This window comes from Dermochelys coriacea, chromosome 5, assembly GCF_009764565.3.
Source record: "Dermochelys coriacea isolate rDerCor1 chromosome 5, rDerCor1.pri.v4, whole genome shotgun sequence".
NCBI classification, from domain to species: Eukaryota; Metazoa; Chordata; order Testudines; family Dermochelyidae; genus Dermochelys; species Dermochelys coriacea.
The window spans coordinates 23,532,044-23,544,683 of record NC_050072.1 but is presented as its reverse complement, the minus strand read 5'-3'; the positions used below and the strand labels follow the sequence as shown (position 1 = coordinate 23,544,683).

General features: G+C 38.1%; 1 protein-coding gene and 1 long non-coding RNA gene across 7 annotated transcripts in view; one reads left to right on the top strand and one right to left on the bottom strand.

Annotated features, from left to right (window-relative positions):
- The window catches only part of ZFR (zinc finger RNA binding protein), a 52,369-nt gene extending 42,694 nt beyond the window's left edge, over positions 1 to 9,675 (top strand). For 4 of the 5 annotated variants that reach the window (XM_038401241.2, XM_038401240.2, XM_043514433.1 and 1 more), the window contains 5 exons: positions 1,412 to 1,509; positions 2,323 to 2,418; positions 6,155 to 6,266; positions 6,402 to 6,499; positions 7,189 to 9,675. In XM_038401241.2, the coding sequence (XP_038257169.1) occupies positions 1,412 to 1,509; positions 2,323 to 2,418; positions 6,155 to 6,266; positions 6,402 to 6,499; positions 7,189 to 7,368 (584 nt within the window). In that variant the 3' untranslated portion in view covers positions 7,369 to 9,675. Of the gene's footprint in view, positions 1 to 1,411; positions 1,510 to 2,322; positions 2,419 to 6,154; positions 6,267 to 6,401; positions 6,500 to 7,188 lie in introns of those variants that run through there. The other variant, XR_006281294.1, reaches the window with a different exon arrangement.
- A 101-nt stretch (positions 9,676 to 9,776) lies between these two features.
- LOC119855404 overlaps positions 9,777 to 12,640 on the bottom strand; it is a 33,208-nt gene continuing 30,344 nt past the window's right edge. For both annotated transcript variants that reach the window (XR_006281296.1, XR_006281297.1), the window contains one exon: positions 9,777 to 10,233. This is a non-coding gene — a long non-coding RNA (uncharacterized LOC119855404). The remainder of the gene's footprint in view (positions 10,234 to 12,640) is intronic.

The following is a 12,640-nucleotide window of genomic DNA, read 5'->3' as shown; positions in this document are numbered from 1 at the left end:
ATTTCACCTGGTGCAGAGCAAAATAAATTTTCCAATGAAAAGGAGACCAAATCCAAACGGTATTCTAGATTAAATTTTTAGTAATTATATTGGAGAGTTAAAGTATCCTTTTTGAGTTATATGCTTTTTAACTGTGGGTGCATCCTAAAAGCCTATATTGACTTTTTTCCTTCATTTATACATTGGCAGCTGCCTTGAAGTTTTCCCTTTAAATCTTTTTCAAGTCAGTATGCTTCATGAGTGTTATAGTGAACGTCATCACTTTTTTTGTTTGGTGCTCTAACTTGCTCATGTCACGTTTTCCAACACCAGCCTGTTTTTAGTATGTTGCCACTCTTCTGAATGAGCCAGATGGAGTGTTGTTTAACTAGTCGTCGTCTGCTATATCACATATTTTGTTACTCATCGCGAAGGCCATTTTCATATATAATAAGCTAAAGACATTATAAAACTAATCATTGAATTACACCATTGGTACACCGTTAGCCAGCTAGAAGCTACCTTTCGGAATCACTCGGTGTTACCTATTTTGTTGAGAGAACCAATTTGAAAAGTGTATTGTACCTTATTGGTCTCTTATTAGGTAGTGACGTTCAACGTAACTTGGTCAAAACCCCGTTTCTTGAACACGTAAATGCACAAGATGTATTGTGTTTTATCTTCCAAATCTGCTTCTGCTTCCTCTTCTCTCTTTTTTTTCTCCTTCTTAGACTTAACCAAGATATGCCTTTTTCAGCTATTAATATTTCTTAGATGAAATTGGACTGTGTGCACACGCACACCATGGAGATGCAGAAGCTATAGAAATTACAGTAGAAAGTAATTAAACTGATTGGAATTCTAGAGAGTATTTCACATTCTTCCAGTCATATTAAAGCAAAATAATTTGCACTATAATTTAAGTTTTAATGATATCATCACCAGATTCTTTGTGCTTCCAGAGCTTATTTGTTATACTTCCCCCTTTTTATTAGGAGTAGGTCCAGAATAACATGAGACCATTTAAGTTCAGCAAACTCAGTTTGTTGTAAATTCTACTCCATTAAAGTGGATTTTTGTGTTCCTTCTGTCTGTGTTCTCTGTGCTGGTGCACTGTGTCCAACCATCCTTCCTTCAATATTTAATTTTAGGGGAAATCTATTTTTACGGAGCTAGCTTATATGAATAACTGCAAACTACTGCATAATCTGCAGTACATTGAAAAATTAGATTGAGGGCTAAATTGTATTATGCCCTTGATCTTTATACTGGGTTATATTCTAATCCCAATTAAAGGGATTTTATTGATATGTTGGATGGGGTTTAAACTCTAAATGGCACGTGTGACATTGAAGCTACTTTAAGGAAGTGTCTTGCTCACCTGGTCAAACACCCATTCCTCACTGCATTTTGCCAATTCAATCCATTTTAGATGTAACCTCGGGTATGGTGAAAGACCCACCGGACGTCTTGGACAGGCAAAAATGCCTTGACGCTCTGGCTGCTCTACGCCACGCTAAGTGGTTCCAGGTTCGGAACATCATTTTACTTTCTTCTTGTAGCCTTATGAGAGATTAGTTCAGTTGCAATATAAATGTTTAACTGTGAAAACACTCAAGGTTGCCCATGGTAATAATACTTTAAATTAAATGAACAGAAAAATGTTATCATAGAAAGCTCAGTATGGAAGAACTGCTTTATGCAGTTGTTACTGATCTGACAAACTTTTTTTCTGGTCATTGAGAAGGCGATGTTGAAAGCTTGACTCGCTTTGGGTGATCATATGCTGTGTGTATTTGTAATATATTCCATAAGGCTGCAGAGTAACTTTGCTTTAAATAATGGAATATGTGTTTAAAGCTTTGTGTTTAGATTTAAGACTTTTTTTCCTATTTCTTGAAGTGCATTAAGTGTAGGGAATGAAAGGTGAGAAATAACTGTTTGGTTTAGTGACTTTGCACTCTGGCAAAGGCACAACAAAGAAACCAAACAGATTCCTTTGACCTTTCAGTCTCTATACATACTTTTTAGATCTTTATTCTTTTTATTTCTAATATAGAAAGATGTATATATTGTTACCGATGAATATAGGTCAAAGTGTACAGGGGATCAGGAAATATTAATCTTGTATAACCTGTGCAGTTTGACTTCTACCACCTTAAGTTTACTAACCCTGGCACAAAATACTGCTGTAAATGGCAGCTCATGAACACAATTTTAGAGTGACTTGTTTCTATTCTATATCTGAGCTTCCATTGAACAGTGGTGTTTTAGCTTTTCAACCTGTGGCCTGTTTTCTGTAGGTGCTGGGATTAATTAACTTGATTTTGTATTGCTCTCAAGGCTAGAGCTAATGGTCTGCAGTCCTGTGTGATTATCATACGTATTCTTCGTGACCTCTGTCAGAGAGTTCCAACTTGGTCTGACTTCCCAAGCTGGGTGAGTAATCCTCTTTTGCATGCCCTTTAAGGCAGCAGCATGTTGCTACAAGTAGAGTGTCAGAAAACGCTGGTGCAACTTTTTTTTTTTTAAATAAAGTCATATGCCAAGAATCAGTTTTTTTTGTTTTTTTCCCTCAGCAGACAATTTCTTTTAAATCTTTAAAAAGAACCCAAACTTCTGGTATCCTGTGATTTCTGAAGTTAGATCTTTTCCAAAGAATTTATTTTCTCCTACAGAACAAAAATACCACCAAATAATTCAGTACTACTTTTTTCTCCTCTTCTAAAAGTTTGTCTAGAAGTTAGGAATGATTATTTTTCATCTCTGTTTACTTTGAATTGCTTGGCCTTTCCTGAGACTTGTTTGAAATAATTTGTCAAATGTATCTGGATAACCATTGCAGAATAAACTATGTGTAAAATTTACTTGCTAAAGACCCCTTCTGTTACCACTCTCCTTAAAATCTGTTGCTGCTGCCAGATATGGTACCAGAGTACTGATGCATGATGATCCATCTTTGACAGGGAGAGTGTTGGAAATTGTCCAAACCACTTCATTGTTAGTTTCTGTTTGGACAAAAAGTGAGTTCTAAGATAGAAGGAGGACTATGAAAGAATTTACCAAATCACTTCTGCTTAACTGCAAAAAGTGTAGAGGTTAAATGTTTTAATTAAGGCTTACTTGGCTTTAAAATAATATTTGAGCAAACTAAACATAGCATCTCTTGAAGAAGCCAGCACACAAAGCGTAGCTCAAGAGGAGAGGGCAAAGATGCCCTCCTTAAACCACCAGGATTCCAGGCTGCTGAGGGGCTGATACAGTCCCCAGTAGAAGTTGAGCCTTGGAGGCTGCTTTGATTTAAGACTGTTTGTTTGTTTTCCTTGGGCTGTCCTCTGGGCTGCAGTGTCACCATAGTGATGGGTACTATGACTGTGCCCCCGAAACACACCCCTTAACTGGAACTTCCGTGTGCGATTTGTGTTAGCCCTATGCATCTGCTGCATCTGTGTGGGACATAGGAGCCCAAGCAGGCTTAGAATCAGCTTCATAGTTTCTTTAGTCCTCAACATAAAGTTACACACTTTTGCAGAAAGAAAAGGTATTTAGAGTTTCATTATTTATGGTTTGAACTCCCTCTTCTAGGAAAATAAAAGTGAGGCTTTAACTATTTAAAACAGGGTGGAGAGCCAGAGGGAGGAGGAAGTTTACTACTACACTCTTCATAAATACACACTTCCTAGTGACCCCAAGGAATTTAGGTGTAAGTTCTCTTTCTACAGAACAAGTTATATAATGCATTGCATACAGGAAAAAAATAGGTTTCAGAGTAGCAGCCGTGTTAGTCTGTATTCACAAAAAGAAAAGGAGTACTTGTGGCACCTTAGAGACTAACAAATTTATTAGAGCATTAGAGCAAATAAATTTGTTAGTCTCTAAGGTGCCACAAGTACTCCTTTTCTTTTTAGGAAAAAAAATACTAGATCAAAACATTTTAGGTTGCAAAAAATCAAGCACTTAGGAAATGCCAGTATTTAGGTTACTTATGCATTGCAAATTCTGCCCCATTGTTCATATGCATTATGGTGCATTATTTGAGCGATTATACACTGTTTTTTTCCCACGTGATCCCTACCTGATTTGGTTCATAGGATGGACAGTGCTCAGAGAATGAGGCAGCTGTTTGATATTTTTGTACTCCCTATTCAGCTAGTGGCCTTCCCTCCCTCACTTACCAGATACCATCAAAAGCCTCCAAAGAATACAGAATTATTTATTTCCTCATAGTCTTTTCTAGGGCACTCATCACCTTAGTATGTGAGTGCCTCACAAACATTAATGAATTTTTCTATATTGCAAGATGGGAAGCATCCATTTTACAGATAGGGAAACTGAAACATAAAGATTTGCCTGAGGCCACATAATGAATCAGTAGCAAACCTAGGATTAGAGAAGACGCTCCTGATTCCCACCCTATCTTCATTATTTCACACCATACTGTCTTATTTCTATAGCTGCTGAATAGTCACAGCGCCCATTGACTTCTGGTATAGCTGTGAGTGCTCCGCATAGCTGCATATCAGGCCCCGGGTATCTCAAGTTGAGCAGAGCAGGAATGAGGAATACACAATTAGTAGCAAAATGTTGGTTTAAGTAATTTGTGCAGCATTATATTCCAAAGACTGTATTGGAAGCAAGGATAGAATTGAATTCACCTGCCTCAACCTCAAGATCATCCTTTCTCTTCTTGCAGTCCCCTGCCTTGATTTCTACACACCATCCAGCTGCTAGAACAAATGAAGCAGGGATCTTACAGTCTAATTCATTACTTGACTGTGATTCATTCCCTGCTTGCTGTGCATTTTGTGCACTGAACGAAGCAGGGATTCTCTGAAATAGTCTTTAATTACCCGATCACATACTATCAGAATGAATGTAAACAGAGTTGCAGAATTACGGCTGCACAGGCAACCCAAATGCCTTATTTTCTAATTTAAAGGAGGACTTGTCACCTTTAGAGACTAACAAATGTATTTGAGTATAAGCTTTCCTGAGCTACAGCTCGCTTCATCAGACATCCGATGATGAGCTCATGAAAGCTTATGCTCAAATACATTTGTTAGTCTCTAAGGTGCCACAAGTTCTCCTTTTCTTTTTGAGGATACAGACTAATACAACTGCTACTCTGAAACTTATTTTCTAATGCTCAACTTAGTAACATAAATAATAATCTTTTAATGGGTTTCTTTTTATGCATTGGGGGGGTTGTGTTTTTAAGGGATTTCCAAGTCTTTTAAAAGAAAAAAGGTAAATTATTTTATGTGCAGCTGTATCATCCCCAGTATCATGCATCATCTGGTGTAGGGTTTGAATGCTGAACCTTCAGTTGTCGCACAGCTTGAGCCACAGGACTAACTATTTGAGCTTAGGAAATTCTCCCTCGGGATGGAAGGGGTTGATCAAAGGAAGTCTGGCCCAGTGCACGCACACTTGTTCTCTTTCTCTTCCCCTTCCCATACTGAGATGGGAGGGTAGGGGGAGCCAGGCCCAGACTGTGCTCTCTTCACCCCCATCCCGTTCCCCACCCAGTCTCCCTGAAGAGTGTGTGTCCATTCCTGGGATTCCCAGTGCAGTCTGTATTACTGATCATAGAATCATAGAATATCAGGGTTGGAAGGGACCCCAGAAGGTCATCTAGTCCAACCCCCTGCTCAAAGCAATGCTGCTTTGGCAGTGATGTGGGCCAGACTTGGATTAGAATGTTTGTGTTCAGTGGACTGTTTTGGCATGTTGCTAACAGACATGACAAGGGAAATTTGTGATCCCCTTCCCCCCCCCCCCATTTATGTCTCCGCTAAGCCTGAACAGAATTGCATTGGTCAAAGAAAATGTACTTTTCTAACCGTAGGATGTTCTCCCTGCTGAATTTCTACGGCCTATTGCAAACAATGGAGTTGTTAGTGCACCTCAAAAAAGGTCTTAAGAATCTTTTAATGGGAAGTGCTAGACTACCTAAATATAGGGGTTATTACTCTTAGGCTAATGTTGTATCACTAGTCAGCTGTCTAAAAATCTGGTAATCTAACTTTTCCTTACTTTGCAACTGGACACAATATTATTTGTGTAATTTCTTACTAAGCTGTGTAGACCAGAAGATCTGAGTTGAATTGTAGTGATGGTTTCTCTTTTTAAAGCAGCCTAGTAAAATAGTCTTTTTTTTCTATTCTTGATTTAGGCTATGGAGTTACTAGTAGAGAAAGCGATCAGTAGTGCTTCTGGACCACAAAGCCCTGGGGATGCGCTGAGGAGAGTTTTTGAGTGTATATCTTCAGGAATAATCCTTAAAGGCAGGTTGCACTTGTTCGATACAAATTTTAGATTTTCACGGGTATTTATAAGCTCAGCTAAAATGTATATTATAGTTACTATATATAATCAGTATATGTGGACTCTAGTAATAGTAACTAGCCATATTGTTATAGGTGGCCCTGGCCTTTTGGATCCTTGTGAAAAAGATCCTTATGATACACTTGCTTTAATGACAGACCAGCAACGAGAGGATATTACTTCGAGTGCACAGGTAATGAAAATTATAATAAAATATCCAAGTGTGGTGGTGGTATGCTGAAATATTGAAGATCTTTCTCCTTCAGTAGTAAAACTTGGGTGGGGGAAATTGAGTCCTGTAACAAAAGTTTGAGTAAATGCACAGATATATGCTCACTTTAAGGGCTAAGTACCCAGGTGTTTTCACATACTGCTCAGTACACCTATTAGAAACAGGCAATAAACATGCCTTGCTGTTCCCTGATCCTGCGGGTCAAACTAGCTCCTAAATTAGGATCGTCTTTATGATGGCTTTATGCCCAACAGGGATTCCTTTGTGGGGGACATATTCCAACTATACCTTTGGTGCAGTTTTATGTCAGCTTTATGGCACAAAGGTTACTTTGTCATAAATTAAGATATGGATTTAAGATTAGCTGTTGCTACTGCTCAGATTAGGAAAAGGGTTACTGCAGTTCCATCCTTTTGTACTTGAAAGGATGTTCATGGTTGTCTGTATCTTATCAGTCTAAATGACTGTACCTTTTTAAACTTAAAACTATATTGGATTGAAAAGAATTACTGTAGATAAATTTGCATAAACTTTTTTTTAAATGTAGTTTATGAAGAAAATGTTAACTGCCTCCACTGTCCTATTTAGGTTTAATGTTTGTTTGATAAAAGGTTTTTGTTTTGTTTCCCCCTTCCCCCCTCTGTTACCAGTTTGCACTGAGACTCCTTGCATTCCGTCAAATACACAAAGTTCTAGGAATGGATCCATTGCCACAGATGAATCAACGTTTCAACATTCATAACAATCGTAAAAGGAGAAGAGACAGTGATGGGGTCGATGGGTTTGAAGCAGAGGGGAAAAAAGACAAAAAAGACTATGATAACTTTTAAAAATGTCTGTCATCAGTGTTAAGACAGAGGGTGATAATAGGAGTCCATTTGTTGCCTGACTCTTTTTTATTCATAATAATGTCTGTTTTAAAACATCCAAAAAACAGATGGAAGATCAATTTTGCAGAAAGAGGACTTAACTCTTCTGTAAAGTTCTAAACTTTTAATGGATGTGCAGTATCAGACAAATTATGGATGTAAAAATACCACAAATGGAAATTGTGCTCTGATTTAAAAAAAATATTAGCTTAATTTCCCCCTCATTATTTTTTTTATTTAGACGTAGGTTGCTAACTGAAGTAACTTCCCTATTTTTTTTGTCCTTTTTATTAACTAGTCACTAGTGCATTGTCTTAAATCCTGACTGTATTTAATGCAGCATATGTGCTTCAGTAGCTATGAGTATTTTGATATTTTATTTAGAAGTTTTGTTTGCCTTTGACACTAGTTGTATAAGTTACTCTGTGTTATAGATGGTATATAGTTTCCCTCCCACTTAATATTTTACAGCAGAACTTTTTTTTGTAAAGTGAGACTGCAGGATTTTGGGTTTTTTTTTCTAAATGTGAAGGGTTACAACAAATAATTATCCTGCCATTTGAGTGCTCAGAATTAAATGTTTCTGCCAATCTTGTGGCATTTTGTCTCTTTAGTGTGATATAACGGTGTAATTAAAACAGATTTGTGTTAATCTAATCAAGTTTGCTGTTAGTTGTGCATTAGCAGTATAAAAGCTAATATATACAGTATGGTCTTGCAACAGTTTTAAAGCAGCTGCATAATTGATCAAAAATGCATGACATTTTTGTTTTTAATAGAAGGGCTTTTAAAACTATCATTTTAGGTTTAATGCATAGGTCTTTGTATGATTGACTTTGTGACATAGCAAGGCCAAAAAAATAACTTTCTGATTTTTTTTTTTTCTTAAGATGCTAGTAAAAGAGGGCATTTTCCAATTTGGACAAAGTTGGCAGTTGTTTTCAAACAGCTTTGTCAATGTGATACTAATGCCATTTCATTAGCCCTTAAAATAGATGTTTGCCATATCAGTGCCTGTGAGGTAACTCCTAGTAGCTATTCCTGTATAGCTATTTCTCTGATTTTTCAGTAACTTGAAAAATAAAACTAAAGCGGATAAAGTATTGTTGACAAAGTGAAGGTTATCAAAGAAAAAACCCAGAAAATTATTTGGTGTGGCCATAGTGTATGCTTATGTCTTCTTCAAAAAGCTAAATATTATAGCAGTGGTGTAAGTAAAATTACATCATACTGTTGATGTATGCTCCAGTACACAGGTGTGATTTGTTGTCACAGCACTACAGTGGGATACGCAACAGTGGAATACGCAAATAAAAACTAAAGTTTATTAAATGACTTTAACGTTCATTATACACTGGAAACTGAAGTGTCACTCTTTGTTTGGTGTGCACTGTGCTTAGCTGATGACCTGAAAAAATACATGGGTTTAACATTGACTATGCTAACATTCCTATAACTATTTTACAAATGACTGTAGGAAAATGTCAGATATTGCAAAGAACACTGGTTTTCTTGATTTAAAATTACTTAAAAGTCTTTTGTTCCTATTCATCAGGTCGAACTTGTATTTGACCTTTAAGAGATTAATTATTTTGCTTGTCCTTCAAAATATACTAAAGAAATTCCAAAAACATTTTAACACAATGGGCCTTTAGAATGTAAATACAATATTAATATAGGAGAGGGATCTTGTGTAAGTTTAAATATACAGTATCCTGTGAGCATCAAACACTGAAACTTAAAAAAATTAATACAAAGATATTAGTGGTCAGCAAACAAAATAATGGAAAGCTTTCCCAGTACAGAAAAAGATTCCTTAAAAATAATTTCATATGGGAAATAGAGAATTTGCATGTGCTCAAATTATTTTTAACAAAAGGGGATTGCACTAATTTCCTTTGTGCTACCTTGGCACTCAGTTCAGCAGTATGCAGTTGCCCAAGATCCTTTGCCTTTAAAAAGGAAGACATTTTGCTGCCATGGCGTCCAGTCAGTCATTGCCATTTATTTTGGAAGTTGCTTCATGTCTTATATTTCATTTGCTATTCATCTGGCTATTTTAACTCCCTACCAAAGTTTCCTACCCAAATGAGAGATGCTGTCAGTTCAGTCATGTGACCCTATTCTTTAAGATGAAAAGATCAAAGATAAGTTTGGGATTTCCTGCATTTTTGTTTCACTGACTTATACCTCTTAACCAGTTTCTCGATGTTTGAAATATTGTATACTTGAAGTGATTCCCCATTAAACATGAAACTGTGACCATGATTTTTGATCTTTGTAGTAAAGAGTGGATTTGCAGTTGTTTTTTTCCTGTCCATTATCTATCGATTATTTTATCTTGACAAAAATTACTGGCTTGTGCAGAATTAAGAGAAGGAAAAATCAGACAATTTGAATTTTATTTTTAAACAAGCTTGTAGAGTACTTTTTCATTAAACTGTTTAATCTACTAAACCTTTTTATATGCATGCATTTACAAAGAAACACCTAAAACTGGTTTGAAAACACAAATATATAAACACAGCATTGACTATCAAGTGTAGTAATCATTGTTAAATCGAATAATATTGATACTATAGTGCATAACTATTTAGCAATATTTACCTTCTTTGAGTAGTGTTCCTATAGATGCTCCACTTCAAGGGTGCAGGCACCCTTCCGCTTTGATTATTCTGATCTATTTCAGCATCCCTGGGTTTTAAGAGGTATATTTCTGGCTAGGAGGCTATCCCAGTAAGTGTTGGGCATCCTTGGTGCTCCTTTGTTTGGGAGATACCCACATCCCCAGGAAGTGCAAGGTTTGCTCATCTTTCAAGGCCAGATCTTAAAAGAACAGAAAGATCAAATTTAGACTTTCAATGGTTGAGCAAGCATTAAGATCAGCTTCTGACCCATGTACCAAAGACCTCCCTGTACACAGAGCTTCCAGTACCACTAGTGCTTCATGTCTCTCAAGACTACACTCACTGAGCATCTCTGGAGATTCAAGTGTGCAAGTGTTATCCTCAATCTCTGGGCATCTGTCACTAAAAGCCTCAGGAGAGATACCTTCTGTGACAGTACCTAGGGAGCTATATTATCGAAGTCTTTGACCACCAACAGAGTAGGAGCACCGGTTCTTCTATGAAATGTTGATCACCATCTGCAAGAAAGTCCTGGAGACCTCGGGTCCCAAAGAGTTCTTGTGAGGCTTTGAATGGCTCTGCTACTGTGAAGGTTTCTAAAGCATATTCTAATATACCTTGCAAAGGGATTCAGTACTGAGGACCTCTTTAACCGAACCTACGCTAGTAGAGATTTTACCTCTAAGAGGTCTGTGTCATCAGACTCTGTTATCCTTTCAGTACGTATGCCATCATCATGTACTGCATCGGTACCAATGGAGTTTGACCCTGATCTTTCTCATATCAGGGTTCTCTATACCATCAATACCGAAACTAGCCTCCAAAGGAAATCATCAAATTCCCACCAATATACCATCAGTATTGCAGGAGTTTAGATACTCTAAAGACCTCCGGGTGTCCACTGAGCCAAAATCTGTTACTTACTGGTACCAGGCATCTTGTGGTACTGCAATCTGCTAGGTCACCAGCTCCACATTTGTCATTGAGGCAATCTTATTGACTTCAACCATAGAGAGAGAATAGTTATCACCTCACCTGGGATATGTTGAGGAGAGCTCCTCTGACTCACGAATTTTAGTATAGGGTTCTTCTGTATATTCTAGGAGGTATAATTAACCCACATGTACTGATACTATGGAGGATACCAGACCTCAGCTTCCACCCCATTGGTATGATCAGTAGAGGCTGCTCCTACTATGCCCTAGTGGCCTTGCTGGGATCCTTGGCCAATTTTACCAGCAACAATTCAGGTCAGCATCTACCCACTTGGAGCATAGATAGGGACATTCTTCTCAACCTCATCTTCCCAACCAGAGGAGGAGACTTTTGAGGTGCAGGAGGCAAGGGCTGACAGAGGTGACACTAATATTTCATCACCACCTGATGAAGCTGTTATGCCTTAAACCTACTTCCATGGCAGATCAACTTCAGGATGTTTCAAGAGCTGATGAAATATACTACCTCTATGCTTCAAATTCCATTACAGGAAGTCCAGGATTCCCACCACAAACTCCTGGACATTTTACACACCTCAGCAACTATGCAGGTAGCCATCCCAGTCAATGAAGCTTTGCTGGAGCCTGCTATAAACCATCTGACAGACTCCAGCAACTTGCAAGCATGCAGATAAAAAGTACTACGTCCCAGCCAGGGATTCCAAGTTCTTATTTTCTTACCCTATTCTGAACTCTTTGGTAGTAGAAGCTGTCAATAAATGTGGTAGACAACACAATTTTAAGTCTACCCCTTACTCCAAAGACCAAAAGAAACTTGATCTCTTTGATCATAAGTTCTACTCCTCAGCCACACTACAGTTTTGAATGATGAATCACCTGGTGCTTATGTCGAAATATGATTATTTAAACTACAAAAAATTTAATTCTTGTAATGAACACCTTCCGAGAAGCACAGGAGCAATTCAAGGCTATCCTACAGGAAGGTCAGCTTTTGGCAAAAAGATTACAGGCCTCCTTAGATGCTGTCAGTACTGCAGCACAATCCATATCCACCATAACTGTGATGCAACAAGCATCTTGGCTGCAGCTTTCTGATTTCCCTAGGGAGGTACAAAGTACTGTTGACAACCTTCCTTTTGATGGCAACAAACTGTTTGCTCAGTCTACTGATGACTGACTCCACACACTCAAGACCCAAGGGCCATGTACAAATACCTCAGGATCTATACGCCTCTGAACACAAGAAGGTTTAGCAGATCTGACTGCACAAAGGTTTTGTCCAGCCCATTTTTTTTAACTTCTGTAGCCACCCGAGCCACCAGCCAAAAAAGAAGCTGCCAGCTTCTGTCACAGCTACTTTTTCTCAGTCATCAGTGTCTTCCAAGCACCAGTGTTGATGGCTTGATCAGAGCGTCACCTATCCAATTGACAGGGACTTACTGCTACACTGTCCTACCTGCCATTCCTCTTTTGGATACTGTCTCTCCCAATTGCAAGCTGCATTGGAGAGCATAATACTGGACAAATGGGTGTTGGAAGCTATAACATCTGGTGGTTCTTTGTGTGCTTGCTCATGTCCATTCCACATTAGGTGTGCGCACCGCTGCTGGAGATTTTCCCCTCAGTGGTATGTCAAGTCAGCTCTAGTAC